Source organism: Lycium ferocissimum, chromosome 7 (genome assembly GCF_029784015.1).
Source record: "Lycium ferocissimum isolate CSIRO_LF1 chromosome 7, AGI_CSIRO_Lferr_CH_V1, whole genome shotgun sequence".
Classification (NCBI taxonomy): domain Eukaryota; kingdom Viridiplantae; phylum Streptophyta; class Magnoliopsida; order Solanales; family Solanaceae; genus Lycium; species Lycium ferocissimum.
In genome coordinates, this window is record NC_081348.1 from 21253314 (window position 1) to 21272201 (window position 18888).

An 18888-nucleotide genomic window follows, 5' to 3' on the forward strand; every position below is an offset into this window, starting at 1 on the left:
TAAAGATCTTTTACGATATTAAGGTAGTTAAAAATTACAGATAACTATATATTATTGTGAGAATATATGGATTGATACATAATCTAGAAAAAGGTAAGTTATAATATGTTAATTATAGTCGATAAACTACATCGACAGTGTAAAGTTCGTAATTATTGCGTTGGTATATACAGATTTTTACTTAGATCCATATATATTGCCCTTTTAACAGAAGAAACAAACGACATTATGTGCACCATAAAATAAAAGAATATACGAGTGCTCCATTCTAAAAATTATAACAAATTAAATACGTACATGATGAAAAGATGACAACTCATAGCAATAAAGAACTATTTGAATATTACAGTTTTAATTTCATATGTACATTGACACTGATTGTGTTAAAAATAATTCACTATCAATTGTCATGAAGCATAAAAATGATTAACCAACTTATTCAAACAAGAAAATATCATTTTCTGTTTCATACAAATGTATAGTAGAGCCGTTAATTAATAAACCATCTCTTTGCACAATTGGGGGAAAAGAGAAGATCACAAGAGAGAAAACAACAGTAAAGAAAATTGAAGGTGTTTATCGACAAAGTCCATGAACAGAACACAATATAGCTAATAATTAATTAGGCGGTGATTAAGGTAGTTATATGATCATATATAGGCACAGTACATACTAATACAGAAACCCTAGAAGCTGACTTTAAAAAAGCTAGCTTCAGTAATCTCAAAGTAATTAATCCTACAGCAAATTAACATACAATGGAACCAGATCTGCTGTCTTCTATGTTAGTACTAGTTCTAAACATCACCAAACAAATTACTAGTAACAAAAGCACGTGAAAAAAAAAATGGTACCCTAAAAAAAGCACTTAAAAGTAAGATTTGTTCACATTATTGTTCCTTTAATTTACCAGGATCCTCCAGTACCACTTAACATCCCATTCCAATATAATCCAGCACTTGCATTATTCTCCTGCCCCTTAGTGTGATGATGATTATGATGATCAGCTTCACTTGTACCTGATGAAAGTTGCTTTAATCCTCCTAGAGGGAACATTATTCTTGCACCTCCATTTTCTTGAACCCCACCATTTGAATAACTACTTAAGCCAGCTGGATGATGATCAGTACTACCAGCACTAGGCTTTAAATCTTGAAATGGAAATCCTGAAGTGTATAGAGCATTCAAATCTGGTGTTGGTGACGAGGAGATGAATGAAGTAAACCCTCTTGAGGCAATTCCTGTCCTGAGCAGCTCCAGAGCTGAAATTGGTGTGCTGCCTGATGTTGAACTTGATGATTAATGAAGACTATATATCGAAAATATAATGAAGTAAATAAAAGTGCACTCTTTCTGAAAGCCTAATTAATTTTTAAATGAGATGATCACACTTTAATATGGAATGAGAGCTTACAGAGGTCCTAAGTTCAAGTCAATTGAAAGAAATCACGTGCTTGGTTCAAAAATAAGATTAACTAGACCTGCTGGTGAGAGGCTTTTTTGAAGATATAACTAAGTAAATAAGAGTGTGCTCTCTCTAACATCTTAATTAATTTGTTAGATGAGATGGCAACATACTTCAACAAAGACAGATAAATACCTAGATGATTGTTACCATTGTTGCCGCCATCCATCTTTGACAATCCAAGAAACTGAGGGACACCATGGAACATCTGATGATCGTGTGGCACAGTTTGAAACCCGAGGCTAAGATCTTGGCTAGTACTTCCAACAATAATCTTATTAGCGTTTTGATGATGATCTGGAACATGACTCAAATTAGGGTTCAGATGGGGGAGTTTTTGCGAAGAAGAAGATCTTTTGTTTTTTCTTGAGCCACCACCAACAGGAACATTCCTGAGAGTGCCACCTTCAGTCCAATACCTTCTACAAGTCTTGCAGAAGTATCTTGGTTGAGTCAGGCTGTAGTTGTTGTAGTAACAAAACTTTGTATTTGTTGAGTTACACCTCGGACAATTTACAGCTCCATCCTTTGCTGGCCTCACCTTCTTAGTCTCTGCACCCCTTGAACCTATTTCTGCACCCATTGATTTCACTACTCCAATATCCTAAAAATTAACAAGTACAAACAAAAAAGGGGAGGAACAAAAAGGAAAAAGGATCAATAGTATGCAAGAATATCTTAGCTAAACAATGACAAAGACCAAACTGGATAACATCTAACTTTGAAAATTAATTGAAGGAAAGTTAAAAAGCAAACAACAATAATAACGAAGAACACTTTTTTTCCATATGCTTTAATTATATGCTATCATGTGGAAAGTGGTAGAAAGAAAAAGTGCACTGCTTTGATGTGTAAAGAGAACGAACACTTTAATTTGAAAAAACAAAAAAGAGGAGGAAATTTGAACTTCAACATTTCTTAAGAAAATAATTAAATACGTGCTAAAAAATAAATTTGTACTCACCTGAGTCCATTGAGTAGTAGCCATAAATCCGAGAAGATTAAAAAAAAATAAAAAGGTAGAGAGAAAATTTGAGCTGGTTTGTCTGGAGCTGTGTCCTTAGTGCAAGAAAGAAAGAATGTTTTTGAGTTGTTTGTGTGTTGGCTTTAATGGGGTTAGCTTACTTTCCAGATGATGATAGAAAAGCAAAAGATGAGAGGAGATATGTGTTTGTTTTGACTACACACTTTAGAAATAACAAAACTCTTTTGTATCTCAACTTTTGTCCGGATTTCAAACGGGGGATAGAGTATTCAATCTATTTTTAAACCCTTTTGAGTGGAATTCTGAATGGATATGTTCTGTGGTGGGGTTAGTTTCTCCTTTTTTACCCTTTAATAGCTAGGGGGACTTTGATTCTTTTAATTTGTTTAGTTACCATTTCATTTTTAGTTATCATTTTCCCTCATTTTGACTAGAGTGGATTAATTAGCTGTCTTACACTGAATTCACAAATTAAAGCTGTACTTAGAAACAGGTCATGCGTGCTAAACAACATAATAGTCAGTGTAATATCATAAGTGGGATCTGAAGATAGTGGTGTGTACGCAGTCTTACCTCTACCCTGTGAAGATAGAGAGGTTATTTCTGATAGACACATAGACCCTCGACTCAAGTAGTTGCATATCAAAATCAAGATTATATTATAATTTTACCCCTATGCAGATTTTTTGGTGCTAGTGTTTTTAGCGCGACTGCGCATCAGCTACTACGATTGCGAACGTAAGTTTGCTTCTTTGTAATTAGATATATAAGGTAAATAAAAGAGATAAGGATCAAAAACACACCCTAACTATCACTTTTTTTTTTAGTTTCATACCTAAACTATCATTAAAATTTTAAATATGTAATGATCTTAAACTTAATAAAATTGAAAGGAGGTTTATGATGGATTTAAGGAAATGACAAAACAGTGATTTGTCTCTAGAGTTTGATCCATATTGTTATCCGATGCTATATGAGGTACAGAATAATACAACAACTTTGCGTACTATACAAACCGAACACCTGGATAAAAGAACTCTAAATTTTATACCATGATTATTTCATCTTATACCTCAAACCAAACGAGTCCTAAGATCTAGTTTATCTTATACTGTCAGGGTAAAGAACTGATATGTAATCTTATTATTTGAATAATAACTACAAGTAACTGTCCTTAAATTGCTCGACTTTCTTGATAATCCCAATACATATAATTACCAGATATTTTTGTTGTTTTTTCATGTCGGTATTCAGTACCCACATTGAAATGATTAAATTGAGATTCGTGCCGGGAATCTGTCTTGACTGCAACATGTAACATGCATAAGTCCGTGCTTCTGTTTTATTGTGGAAAAAGGAAAAGGCTTCATTAGGATTTCACTTGAATATTTTTAAATGTCCCAAAGTGCCTTGTTGTTTGCCATCTTGTTAAAGTTGTTGATCTTATATTGAGAAAGCCACAGCATTTATATATACTATGATGCAATTTTATTTTACTTGTCAAGCACTTTAAAATCATCTTTTGGCATATTTATTTGTCATTGCAACTTTTTGGGAACAACATTCCTTGCTAGTTGGGAAGATATATTTGATCAAATCTAAGTAACCCTCAGCTGGAAGATTCACCAACTACTGGATTATTTGTATGTTCATCACCTTTTGTCAGTTCTCCGCAACGTGTGAATATTATTATTAGTGACTACGTACTTAACGTGAAAATGCTTAAACTTTAACCTGCCCTAATTACTTTTCTCCTTTTGTCGTAAAGTAAATTACTTCATGCCTAAGTATGATATGATATCAATATAGCCTTTTCTGTGTTTCCCTTTACTAAAGCATTCTTCACTACCTTTAGAAATTATTCTGAAAAAGAAATTACGGTTTCGTTTCATACCAACCATATCGGTCCACCACATTTTGCTTTTGTTGATTTTACTTGGATATGTGTCTCTGCTTTTAGTTTTGTTCTTTTCAACATATTTCCACTTTATTAATTCACACTTATTAAATACAGTTATCTATAGTCGATCGACTTTTTTTTTTTTTTTTTTTTTTTTTAATCTGAAAATGTACAAGACTTTTACACGATCACTGTATAAAAGTTTCTTACACGCGAAGATCATATCTCCTTCCCCATCTGGTGAGCGGCACCACGCCTGGCTAGAGCAAGATTGCTCACAACATGCCCAAAAAATTTACAGTGTCATAAAGAAGAGACATACGAAATATATTTAGCTAATTTACTTGATGATTTAATATCAAGATTCAGTTGAAATATTTCTTATTTGAAAAAAAGGGACGAAAAAAGAGAGGTATATATGAGAGAGGAGCCGACAACAGAATTGTAACGGGACCCTATTACTTTTGAAATTAGTGGAAGGAGATGTCACCATGGTGAATAATACTTATAATATATTGATGGTGACACTTAGTCTTGGCCCCCACGTCCATTAGATTAATAATGAAGGGCCAAAATTCTCTCTCAAAAATCTCAGTGTGGAGCAGTTTTCTCCAGAGAGGGTATTATTATTATTCCACGCATTTTTTGCTACGACATAATGATGGTCTCTTTAGCCTTTTCTTCAATTTGATTTGAAAAGGACCAAATGTAGAAAAACCAACCTGCCAGCACAAGCTTTTTAGTCAAAGTTTATTTGGAGCCACTGTTACTTGATTTTGAAACTATGTTCTCAACTTGAAAAGCATTTTTAATCTTAAAAGATATTTGTCTTCAGTAATTTCCATTTTCTGTTAACAGGTTACGTTGTTCACTTTTGTTGGACTTAATGTGTCGGGGCACAAATCAAGGCCACCTCAGTTGCTCTAGAATCTAGAATTAATCTTTCTTTGAAGAAATTGCATGCTAATCAGAATTTTACCCATCTATGACAAATTAACCAGTTAAAACCTTTTTTTTTTTTTTTTTTTTTTTTTTTTTGAAAAAAACTTGCATCAGAATATCTTATAGCATAACATATAAATTTATATGTTGCCTTTTTTTTTTTTTTTTCTTTTTTCTTCTCAGGGAAGGGGAAAAGAAAGGTCTTAATTTGTTCCTCAAGGACTGATGTAAGGCAACAACTAATAATAAGCTTTATATTTATAGCAATGATATTTAATCTTTGTAATATACAAATATGAATCTTACCTATTAGTGTAGACAGTTTACTTGGAATCTTGGACGAATGCAGGTTGAAGATCTAAAGCATTTCTATTTGGAGAGGTACTTGTACTTTGTTAATTAGTCAGAGCTCCAGAAATTACTTACTATATACTAAGTCTATCGGGCGTAGTTATGCTAACTCTGTAAATGCTCTACAATTTGCTTCCATTCAGATGTTTTCTAGGGACTAGGAGTATATATCATGATTCATGACTTCTGTTTTGAATTTTAACTCGTAGGTTCAGCTGCTAATTGAATTTCGCCTGGTAAACGTTGCAACCATTCAGGTATATTTCGTTTACTGAAACTTGCAGGAAATAACGAATCCAGAGAAGATCAGATGTCATTGATGTGTCAATTTCCTGACCCTGAGTGATCTATATGCATTTTTTCTGGGGTATGCCTCGCCTCTCCTATTTTCGTGATAGTACATTTTCATAAAGTTGCTCCATCTAAACCTTCCTGTCACCTTTAGCTAGTTCAAGAGGTAATAGAATATCCATGTACCAACCTCAGTTTCTGGTTTTAACTTGTACTGAAAGCTCCAACTGCAAACCAACCAACCACTATATCTGTACGCTTAAGTATCATTCATGCGTGGATTTCTGATTACACTCGGAGCTTCTTGTGCATATGTTTAAAGGGGCAACAGCATTTTCACTGTTGCATGTTGAAGCATCCTGTTAATATATATACCATAAAAGGTATATTACAACAGCTTAAAATACATTTACAGTGTAAAATTTCTACATTGTCGGTGCATATAAGTTAAATCCATCAATTTCAGTCCCTATGAAATATATTATCAGCAGAAGAGGCTAGCAAGACTGACGATGAAAGCCAGTTATTTAAAAGCTGGAACAACACTTTCAGTTCAAGTTGTATATGAAAGTGCTCAGCTTGACATTGCTTCAGATTACCATGGCTTCATGAACCGGTCATCAGATGCCTTGAACGTATAAGATATTGATCCCTGTACAACTAACGATGGTATCATCTGACATATCAAAGATGAAATATAACAAATGATGGTATCATCTTGCAAGAGTTACACTAGCAACTTGTTAGATGTCAGAGCCCTCACCAGCACTGGTATATCTATTGAAATGAATCTCCTTGATACTATTGACGTATGTGTGAAAGGAACAATTTCTTTTGTCTGTACAGAGTGAAAAATTCAGCAATTGACAGTAATATGATCTACCATCACATTGTGGATTGATGACAGCATTATGGGAGATACGAAATTCAAGTGTTTCAATTTTTATCCTGTGAGCATTCAATTAATAAATCAGTCACACTTTTGCATACCTATGTGCCAGAGACCCTTAGTTTTCTTTTCTAGCTGTTTCTTTTTGAGCTGCTAGTTCTTGATGTGGACTATGCTAACCTGTGTTTTGATCCATGATACTGCAACAGGATCATTCTTATCTCAACCTTTCCCACACTTCTCTAACATGTAGGACTCCTATTTTAGTTCAGCATAAGAGGAATCAAGGGAGAATTAAGATTAAAGTAGAAAAGTTTCAAGCAAAAGCAAAGCAAATACTCCTACACCTTATAAGCTCGAGCTAATTATCGCAAGTGCACAGATCACTGAAAATATATTCAAAAAATCATCTAAGAATCATATGAGATATAAGCTGATTTTATCCCTCTGCATGGTAAAAATGTTTCCTCTGCCGGTGTCTCCTGAAAATATCATAGTCACAGAACACTTGAGGTAATTCACAAACCATGTCTTCTGTTATTCAATCGACAAAAGTCCATTGTCTTTACATGCTAGACGTGACTCCTTTTCTAATTTTCTTTCAAGACTAGTAACAGTGTTTGTGGTGAAATTTCTTATCCATCCTAGTGTTTCTCTTCTAGGCAGATATGTTTTCTAATCTCCTTAGTTAACTTCCCGCCCTTTCAAAAATTGCATGCCTGACAAGGCACATTAATTCTGGTCTTGAAAGCCTTATCCAACTATAGTGAAACAATAATAAATGAAAAAACACAAGACTGTGAATGCACCAACACAGAGAACACCCTGTGACACTCAACCAGCCAAAAACTAGTGTCTACTAATCAACTAACCAATCTTATCCACTGATTCTAGAGAATCTTTAATGCTAGTATGCTACCAATTCATCATACAAGCTTCTCATCTAAAGGTGTGGTTCCTAATTGCATGAAGTAATTAGGTTCTAGCATTCCAGACTAGAAACTGAATGGTTGGTGGAACAGTTGAGGTCATTCCTCATATATCATCAGAGTGATGAATGTCGCAAAAGATGACAATGTTGCAACCATATATATCTCACCCCTAAAGCATATATATTTGGGTAGCATACACGCTTATCTGGGGTCCAATTCTGATCATAGAACCTACTGAAAATTTGATTAAGCAGGAATAGTTGTTGCATAATAGCTTATTAAACTCAACAAGGCTCATAAAATATCAAATGTAGAGGTAAAACCACTTAGGATCCTTTGGGAGCAAAGAAGATATGGAGGACTGCAAGCAGATAAGAGATAAGCTTCATGACTGAAGTGACATGAATTGTCTTTTAACAAAGGAACAAATCAACCAACAAGCTGCTAAATCTAGAATGTACCAATCTCAATAAGTCTAAGCTTTGCGCTGCGGCTACATGATTTTCAACAGAAGTTACTGATTATGAGGATACTTTCAGCACATGGAGATGAGGGAGGTTAAACCATGGTTAGAAGTCATTAATGAAACATGTTCTCCAACAATATCTCAAAACCAGCAAGAAATTCAAAATCCACCGTGAATAGCAGATTAATTTGCAAAGTGAAAACTACAACCAATAACAGTAGTAGCTCATAATAGATTCTCCAAAATGGAGCAATACTAACTGAACATACAAAATCTGGTTACCAAATAACCAAAATACAACAACATACCCAGTGAAGTCCCACAATGTGGTGTCTGGGGAGGGTAAAGTGTACGCAGACCTTACCCCAAGAGGTAGGGAGGCTGTTTCCGAAAGACCCTCGGCTCAAGACAAAGCATGGCAAAAACAAGTCAGATAAGGACAATCCATTCAAAGCAGTATGAAAATGAAAATGACGAAAGTGAAAAAGCCACGATAAAGCAATCTGGAAAAAAAAAAAAAAAGGAGTAGTAGCTAACACAGATAATAAGATAGTAGTCGAAGTACAAAAAACAACAAATAGTAGTAGAAATCAAAGGACAAGAAACTATAAAGCAAAACTGGGACTACTAGTACAAAAGGATAAGCGGGACTACCAAATAACCAAAATGTATTTAAAAAATGTAATCTCTTACAAGTGAGATTAAGCAGTCCCTTTCATGTAATTCTATCGCTCAGGTTCACACATTGGCCAACCCCCAGTCCCCCAGCATATGTGTTAAACTGCATTTAAACCTTACAAAAGAGGATACTTATCCAACATTGGAGCAGTGGAATCAACAGAGTCTAAAGTGTTGGTATGAACAGTCTGAATTTGACCACATAAAGAAGAAGAAAAGAAAGACAAGAGCAATTGAAAAACAATGAAATGGACTTTGATCTCGGCTAAATACATCCATTAGCTGATAACATACAAAAACCATGATTAATTAGCTATTATATCCCCATAAAGCAGCTTTCTTTTACCATAATTAAACTCAGGCCAATTGGTGACTCCCATTGCCATGCCATAAATTAGGGCTTGAAGATCCTTTCCTTCTTTTTTTTTTTTTTTTTCCTCTGATAGATAGCACAAATTGTTAAAGAAACAACAAGCTTCTAACACCCAAAAAAAAAAAAAAAAAAAAAGAACTTTACGTCTTCAGATTTATTCTATTTTGACACAATTCACTAAACCATGCCAGACATTACCTGTACGGCTACACCATTATTTACAAGCAAACCACCCCCCCCCCCCCCCCCAAAAAAAAAAAAAACACTTTTGTTTCTCATCTTTTCATATGTAGCAAAAGATAAGTAAATCAAGCAGAAGGAAGCTTAATGGTGACAGAAGAGTCATCATGAGACATGGGTTTAGTAGCGAGCATAATTGGGCGGTGGTCCTTGGCGTCATGCTCATCCTCATCATCATATTCAGTGCTGAGGTTGATGCAGGAACAGCGTTCAAGTGAGGCGAAGAACGCTGAGGCCACGCTTGTCCCGAACCAATTAGCCATCCGATCTAACTTGTCGCACGACAAGAACCCAGTATTGTGATCCTCTGATTGATTCTGCAACATTTGTGTTTGCCTTTTTTTTGTCTTTGTAAATTCTATGCTGACGAAAATATATACAGAGGCTATTCAGAACTTTTATTTATGGAGTAACTAATACGTCAAGTCCAAACGAGAGAATACGTAGCGTTGATGTTGCTGTCCTGCCTGTTAGAGGACCTTTTTCCCGTGTATCATGACGGCATTTAGCTTTATTTTCACTAAATTACGCTAAACACCTCTATTATATGAACTAATTACAAATACACCTATTATATTTTTAATATATATTATAAACTTAATCTTCTTGCAATAAAAATTCTACACAAATATTATATCTCAATAATAATTTTATTACAATAGTGTTAAGTATTTAGATTTAATAATTATGAAAAATATCCGAAACTAAATAATTAATTGTATGTCAATTGTCAGAAAGTTAAAAAGACACAAAAGGAAAAAGAATATTCAATTGTAAAGTCGATTTATCTTATGTTTAAAAAAACAATCTGACATATTTTTTTGGAACTAAAAACTAGAATACTCTATTTTAATTATATATTGTAAAACATTTGTGGATCTTGATCTAATTTCTCGTGATGAATTTTTTAGTAAACAAGTTTTCAAGAACAAAGAACAATATTTGAGTCGAAATCTCTTTTATTAAAATGATAAGTAATGTAATTTTAGTTGTATAACAAAATAGTATGTATATTAAGCGAATTTTCATTTTAGACTAGATATACTAATACATCGTACTTTATAAATACTTAAAGAAAACACACACTTGCCGATAGATTATACACGCTTTAATCTACACTAGTTTCACGAGGCCCGTGCTAAGTCCGGACCCAACTCCAGATATAAAAAGTAATATTTTAATTAAAGAAATATAATTTATGTTGGTAATAATTAAACTTCAAATAAGTATATTTTCAATATATAAAGCGAAATTTTATTTCACTCCTTTAATATCTTAACTTTCATTTTGATGAAATTATTTACTTCAAATTAAATGCGGAGCCATAATTTGAAATAGATGAGTTTCGAATCCTAATTTTTTAAGTTATTTAGTTCTAAATTAATAATTTATACATATTTAATGAACTTTTAAGACAAATACAGAATTTGAACCAAAATGCTACCGAATCCGATCAAATCGGTAGCTGACACTCTAATTCCACCGTACTTCAAACTCATTTTGTGTTTAAAAGATTAATTTTAGTTAACCAAACCAGAGATTTTAAAGATAACTCGATCTTGACTGATAATATTGTCTTCATTTTCAACATTATATGGCATCATTTAATAATTTTTAAAAACTATCTGAAAATCATTTTTGTACTATTCTCGGTAAACACATATGAGCTCATTAAAGTATTATAAATATAAAGTAAAAGAAATTCCTAAATATGAGTAAAAGAATTTTTAAAAATTCTGAAATATCATAATAAAAATACAAAGTAAAAGAAATGCTTACATGTAAAAATCTATAATAAGCAACAAATGAAAAAGAAGAAAGCAAAGAGCAACAAGAAGCAAGAATATATAGCGAAGAAATGATTATTTTCTAGGTTAATAGATAGGATCAATAAAAGAGAGCAACGGGGAAAATAAAGTGCAGCGAATGGGGTTGTTTGTCCCTTAACCAAGGGTCTCGGGTTCGAGCCTGGGTATGAAAAAATTCTTGGTAGGGAGCGCTTCCACCGATTGGGCCCTATGCGACGTGAATCTGGATTAGGCGAGCTCTAATGCGGAGAGAGATCGGATACGGATTGAAAACGGTAAATAAGGCGGTCGTTCGATGACTTTTAAAAAGTAGACCATAAGAACAAAAAATAAATTTGACTTTAAAAAATAAGATTAAGACCTAGAAGTAATTAATTGAAAAGTTTGATAATTTTTGGGAAAGTTTTGTGAGGACTACAAAAGCTTTTTTATTGTCCCTTATATATAGTAGTAATATGACAAGTTATTGTTTTTGTATCTGGTGAGTGTTTATCCTTTAAAAAGACTCTACAAAATGAATTATCTTATAATGGATTTCAATTATGCAAAATACTAATGCTAGTAATATAGATATGAAATCATAGACAAAATACATCAAATGACTCCTAAACTGTACCCAAAAAGTCGAGTTCACACTCAAACTATACAGGCGACCTATTTTCCCTTGACCATCTTAAAAGTGTATTTATTTACCTCTTAGGACACCACGACCCAAGTTTAATGAATTGCGTATGTGACACTCGCCCTCTGATGATGACACGTGTTAAATGATTTAATTAACGTGCTAATTATACAATTATTCCTAAATCTAGTTAATTTTAATTATCCTAATATGTTTACCCAAAACCCATTTCAGTTCACCCAAACCCATTTTATTTCACCCACCCGTAAAAATCCTACCATCGATAAACCCAAACGACACCACTTGAAGATGTCGAATTTTTCGCCTAAATCTCGAATCTATGTATCAAAATTGTGGATTTCATAGAGTTTTTGAGTTCATCTTCCTCTGACACACCTAAAATCGAAGTGTTAGTGATTTATTCGAAGTTGGATTTTATCGATGGTTGAAAGTCGACATTTTTGTTGAAGTTTGGAGGAGAATCTACTACAACCCACCTATTTCATCATCTCCATTGCTAAAAGGTTAGCCCCCGTGTCTCATTTTTTTCTGTGTAATGCGATTAGAACTAAGGTGTAACACCTCGTAGCTTCGGGTGAAGGTTTGACTCGTAAGATGATAATATAATGCAACCAATATGAGGGTTATAAGAAGTGTTTTGAAAACTAATCAAGTCATAAGAAATGTCTTTGGGCAAAGCAAAGTTGGAAGCCACTACGGGGTATGTTTGCAAGTGAGTTTGTGTCTTACTTTGACCATAACCCCTTTATTGATTAGGAATTTGGGATAACTTTAAATGAAAGTAGCCCTTTGAAATATCTTTCCAACAGTATATTATGGGGGTCAAGGGGACATTGTACAAAAAGTTATGGCCATTTTACTGAATGATTACAGAGTAAGTCCGTTCACTGGTCATGTTATATGAACTAGTTATACGGCCCATATAATTTTATACGGACCGTATAACTCGTCCGTACTTCATGAAACCTCAACCCAATGTTTTGTTTTGTGCCATGATAAAATATGGCCATATTATACGGACCGTATAATATGTCCATATAATTTCTGCCTCACTTTTGTATAAATTCAAGCCTTGAGTTCTTTTATTTCATTATTCACAATTCCAAGCCCTAGCAACAATCCAAAACATCAAGGTAAGTTAATAATCTAAGCAAGAAATCATTGTTCCTAATCTAGGGTTTTCAAGAAAACCCATCTATAAGAATCAAGATTTAAGAAATCTTCTCCAAAATTCAAGTCTTTAATTCAAGTTTTGGAGCAATTAAGGTATGTAGAACCACGTGTGAATCTCTACGTTCTTCCCCATTGCTCTTCGTTTCTTGATATCCATGAAGTTCAAATCCTAGGGCATTAAACCCAACATATTGGTAGCCCGTATTTATGTATTTATGTACATGAATTTTCTATCTATATTTGTTATTGTATTCCTAATCTTCCATTTCAGTTATTAGGAACCCTAGCTTAATCCATGAATCATGAATTCTTCCTTATGTGTTCTCACTATATTTATATGAAATCTTATGATTCGTATCTAGCAAGTTACAAGCATGTTTTCAAGTCAATTATATATATATATATAATTATGAACTATTGTTATTACTCATGAATCAAGAACATGTTTGCAAGACTATGACAAGTTATCTCGTAAGGAAACCATGTTACAAGATATTTCATGAAACCATGTTACAAGTTATTTCGTGAAATCATGATTACAAGTTATTTCACGAAAATCATGGGCTTCTTAGCCAACTATATCATGTTCATGTTTTGGGATTTGCTTAGTTAACCGAGAAGGCTCAGTAAAGCACGAAACTACGTAGCCACCGTAGGATAAGGGTTGTCGACGGAGGCAACACCTTCATTATGCGGTTTGGATCCTTACATGCTTATTATTACTTAAATCTCATATCCCGGCAAGGTGTGAGTGTTATTAGTTGGACGCAAGTACCGGATCATGTGATTTGTGTGTCCCCACGTTACAAACGATTTTATATACATGTATTTCCATTGATTTAGACTTTATTCACGCATGCTCATGTTAGTTATATTCGGTTTAGTTCAGTCTATACCTATGTTGTGCCATGTTCTTTATTTCGCGGGTTTTACATACTAGTACTATTCACCATGTACTAAGCCATGATTTTGGAAGGGATCACCTAAGTTATCGGCTTATTGGTACTTCTCTCGGGGGTTCAACATTAGTATTGTTTATAGTAGTCTAGGACCGTATGTCAAGTAGTTAGTATTCGAACATGTTTTAAAGGTTTCATAGACAGATGTTAGTTCACAGAGTCAGTTATGCTTTTATGTTTGCAGACTATTACGTTTTCATGATTTTTCATGCTATGAGATAATTTCAAGACTTTATTCCGTAATTACAGTTTCATGATTCATTTAAATTGCATCATATAGATTATATTGTTTTGACGCCCATGTTGACAAGCAAGCCATGAGGTTCGCTCCGACACATGCAAGCAAGGCCTGAGTGCCATGTTACGCCCAGGCCATGGTTCGGGGCGTGACATAAGGTTTCTTTGCGTCTTTAATTTTTTTTAATTAACAATGTAAATACTTGGTAAGTGCTTGAATATGTTAAAAAAAATAATTGTTATGCCATGTGTTATTGTTGATTTGGTCATGGTCAAGCATATAAAATGAACTATTCCTATTGTTTTCAATTGGTAAAATGTCTTTTGAACTGATTACTTTGAGACTTTACCATGGTGGTATTTTAAAGAAGGGAAAAAACTCACATATTGGTGGAAAGATTACTTATGTTCTCTTACTTTGAACTGAGGGATTGTGTGAAAGAACTAAGCTATGACCCTGAGAAACGCAATGTTTATGTGAGATCATTACCTAACAGTGTGCCATTGATAGAAATTAAATTAGACAGGGATACAATGGGAATTTCTGCATGTTTCGGGCACGGGGATATTTTGGAGGCATTTGTGTGTCACATGATTGAAGAGCCTCTAGTGATCCCATCATTATTAGAATATGTAAGCCATGTGGAGAGGAAAAGTGGTGTATCTTTTGATAAAGGGACTGATCAAGATATTGGGGGTAGTGAGGGAACAACTCAAAATAGTGTGCATAATCTTTGTTTTTTATGCTGACTTAGAGCCATTCTTTGATGCTCCATCCGAACCAACTCCAGAGGTAAGTAATCCTCCAACTTCTATCCAACCTACTTCTTCCAACTACTTCCATTGTCCAACCAACTACTCCCCATGTCCAACCAACTACTCCTCTAAATCCTGCCCTTGTCCAACCTTCTACTACTCTAAATTCTACTCCTGTCCAGCCTTCTACTAATCCAAATACTACACCTTTTTAGCCTACTACTGTCGAATCTTCACAAACTAGGGTTGTACCTAATGTTGTTGAATCTGATAGGGATGATTTAGAATCAGACCTAGATGGATCATTAGATAATGGAGAAGTACAAAGTTGTAGTGATGTAGATGGGGAGCTAAGAGGTTTTAGGGAGGAAAAGAGGGCTGGAAATAGAAGGAAGAGAGGTGAAAGACATCCTGTTCCTGAACATGTTAAGCTAGGAATAGGACTAAAAGGGCCAGATGTGGTGTATAATGAAGCAGAAGGTGGTAATATAGACAATTTGGAAGGTAAGTTGACTGGAGATGAGCCTTATTACCCTTTAGAAGAAGCTGCCAGTTTTGAAACTAATCCAAATGACATAACTGATGGTGAAGGAGTGGTTGAACAAAGAGAGAGAGCAAGAAGAAGAAAGGTAACAAATAGAGTGGTGTTTGATAAAATATGCAAGAAAATAGTGTGGGAAACAGGCCTCCAATTTGAGAGTGTTAATGAATTTAGAGCTGTTGTTACCAAGTATGCAATTGATGAACACGCTGCTATTGAAAAACATGTTAATGAATCTACAAGGGTAAGGGTTAGGTGTACAGATGGTTGTCCTTGGCTTTTATTATAACAACTTTGTGGTGAAGAACTACTTTCCAATTCATAAATATGACCCTACTAATAGGAACAGGCTTTGCAATACCAAATTCTTATTCAGTCACTATAATGAGAGGATAAAGGAACAACCAAACATTAGAATCTGTGAGTTTTGGCAGCTTATTAAGAAGGATTTGGATCTATATGTTGGAAGGACTGTATGTAAGAGAGGGTGACCATGTTTAGGTTTTGGGAGAATTTTAGATCATGGGGATGAGTTGTTAAGATCAAATCCAGGCAGTACATGTGTAGTCAAGCTTAGTGAGGAGACATTTGAAGGTGGCAGAAAAATGTTTAAAAGCTTCTACATATGTTTTGATGCAATGAAGAAGTTCTACTTGGCTGGTTGTAGGAAGTGCATTGGTTTGGATGGTTGTTTTTTTAAGGGAATTTCTAAAGGTCAGCTACTTGTTCTTTGTTTGTAAAGATGACAACAATCAGATGATGCTACTGGCTTGGGCAGTAGTTGAGGTTGAAAACAAGCACAATTGGAGCTGGTTTATTAGAATTCTAAAGGATGATCTTTAACTGGGAGATGGGACAGACATGACAGTTATAACAGATATGCAAAAGGTAAGAATTAAGTATTACACTCCTAATATTCTTTATTTCATAACTGCATGTTTTAAATTCTTTACAGGGTCTTGAAAGTGCCATAAAAGAACTTCTACCCCACGCTGAACATAGGATAGGTCCATGAAATTCAGAGGGCTTGAGAGAAAAAATTGCTTCTAGAGGTGTGCAAGTCTACTTTTGAGGGTGATCAGTTGAGGGATAACCTTGACTATATGAAACTTCTGGGAGAAAACTGTCTTGATAAGTTGTTGTACTACAACCCATAAAGATGGAGCAAGGTTTACTTCGGTTATATCACAAAATGTGATAGTGTAGACAACAACATGACATAATGTTTCAACTCTTGGAGATTAGCTGCAAGGTACAAGACTACAATTACAATGCTTGAAGAAATTAGGGTGAAAATGATGGAGAGAGTAGGATAGATGAGAGATTTTTGCAATAGTTAAATCTACGATATTTCTCCAATGGCAATGAAACTTTTAGGAGATGACACAAAAAGGTCTATGAAGTGCAGCATTGAGTGGAATTCTGATATAGGGTATGAGGTGCTTGAAGGACAATGTAGGCATATTATGGATCTGCCTAGACAGACTTGTACTTGCATAGCATGGATGTTGAAAGGTGTCACACCCCGATCTTACTAGGGTGTGATGGGCACCGACCCATGCTTGGGAGCGAGCGAACCCACTGACTCTTGTTACATATATAGACCCCCTTAGACTTTTACACTAATAAGAATGAAAACGTAGTAAAACCTTCAGAAATTTTCTTTGTACTAGGGTGTGACAAAAGGCATCCCGTATCATTATGCTATAGGTTGCTATTCACCAGCAAGTTGAACCCAATAGACTACATACCTTAGTGGTATAGTAGAGAAACTTACCTCAGTGGTATAGCAGAGAAACTTACACGAAGACATACAACCACTTCATTCAGCCAGTTCTGAATATGAAGATATGGCCACCATTATCAAATCCTTCTGTTATATCACCTGAAGTTAAGAAGTTTCCTGGCAGACCTAAGAATGTTAGGAGGAAAGAACCAACTGAGAATAAGAAAACTAAGAAACTATCCAAAAAAGGGATTGAAATGACATGCAACAAGTGTCATAACAAGGCTTCACAACAAAAGAAAATGTTTTAGAGAGCCTAATGCCGCTAGCCAAAGTGCAACCCCAGCTGCTGGGCCAAGTTCAACTTCTGTTGCAGTTATGACTGCACTTTAATTTCTATTTTGTGTATATGGCTGACAATTGTGACTCAATTATGATTGTGCAGTAGTGGCTCAATTATTGTGATAGTTTTGTGTATATTGTTGCATATATATGTGCATCTTTAGTGCAGATTATGCATAGTGACATGTGCAGTTTATGCAATGCACAAAATGTGCATTAACAACACTTTTAGTGCAGTTTATGCACAAAATGTGCATTAACAACACTTTTAGTGCCTGCAGTTTATGCACAACACTAACAATGTGCAGTGCAATTACAACACTAATAGTTGCACAAAAGAAGGGTTCATTACAACACTAACAATTGCACAAAATAACAAGTTCATTACAACCAACATAGCAACTTTACAAAATAAGGGTTCATTACAACCAACATTGCCAATTCATTACACAAAATAAGGGTTCATTACAACACCAACAATCTAGCAAAAGACTAATTATTGCAAACCCCTTACAAAATGTAGAAACAAGTAGACCTAGATCCTAGGGCAACTTCATTGAAACACCTCTCAAATACATGGTTTGAAACACAAAACTTACAACTAAAATACCAATACACAACAAGGCAATCCAAAGTACTTTCGTCCTTTTCTTGGACTTGGTCAACTTTCTTTTCCACTTCTTAATGTCTTCTCCAAAATTGTCCAATTGAATCTCTATGTTGTTCATATTAATTTTGCTTTCCACAGAGTTTGTTGACATAGTATGCTTATGATCAACTTTTCCAGAGGCTTGAAATGATGTTTCAAGTTCACCAATTCTTCCCACCAGTTTAGGAATCACAAATTTAGATCTTGGATCAATCTCATCATCCTTCCAAAGATAAAAATCACATGATCTAGCACCCTAAAATTAATAAAATCAAGAAGAAAAAAATCAATCTTTAACTCTTCAAAGTTCAATTCTTGAAAAAAATTTACTTACACTATAATATGGACAACTTCAATATCTTCTACTAGGGTTCCTTGGAGTCCAAGAGGTCAACAAAGACAGAAGAAATTCATGTTTGCATTGCGCTTCATTCAAGTCATGATCATCCTCTTGCTTACGAAGCCTACTCAGGCCCATTTTAGCCATTATAGCACCTTCATTACCGAGAAAAAAACCAAACAAAGGTAATTAAATAGAGCAC

The 18888-nt window shown here is 34.6% G+C and overlaps 1 protein-coding gene across 1 annotated transcript; it reads right to left on the reverse strand.

Annotated features, from left to right (window-relative positions):
* Positions 1 to 633: 633 nt before the first annotated feature.
* LOC132063759 (dof zinc finger protein DOF2.5-like) lies at positions 634 to 2731 on the reverse strand. Its single transcript, XM_059456470.1, has 3 exons — positions 2430 to 2731; positions 1601 to 2069; positions 634 to 1280 (listed from the first exon to the last, which is right to left on the reverse strand). The coding sequence occupies exons 1-3, from the start codon at positions 2451 to 2453 to the stop codon at positions 907 to 909; spliced, it is 867 nt and encodes a 288-aa protein (XP_059312453.1). The 5' UTR covers positions 2454 to 2731; the 3' UTR covers positions 634 to 906.
* Between the last annotated feature and the right edge of the window lie 16157 nt (positions 2732 to 18888).

What these genes read in the sequence shown, in the direction of transcription:
- LOC132063759 (XM_059456470.1), bottom strand. Translation starts at nt 2,453, where the DNA reads ATGGCTACTACTCAATGGACTCAG. An exon ending in CTACTACTCAATGGACTCAG is followed by an intron (nt 2,070 to 2,429) that starts GTGAGTACAAAT and finishes GTTAATTTTTAG; the next exon opens with GATATTGGAGTAGTGAAATC. An exon ending in CAATGGTAACAATCATCTAG is followed by an intron (nt 1,281 to 1,600) that starts GTATTTATCTGT and finishes GTTCAACATCAG; the next exon opens with GCAGCACACCAATTTCAGCT.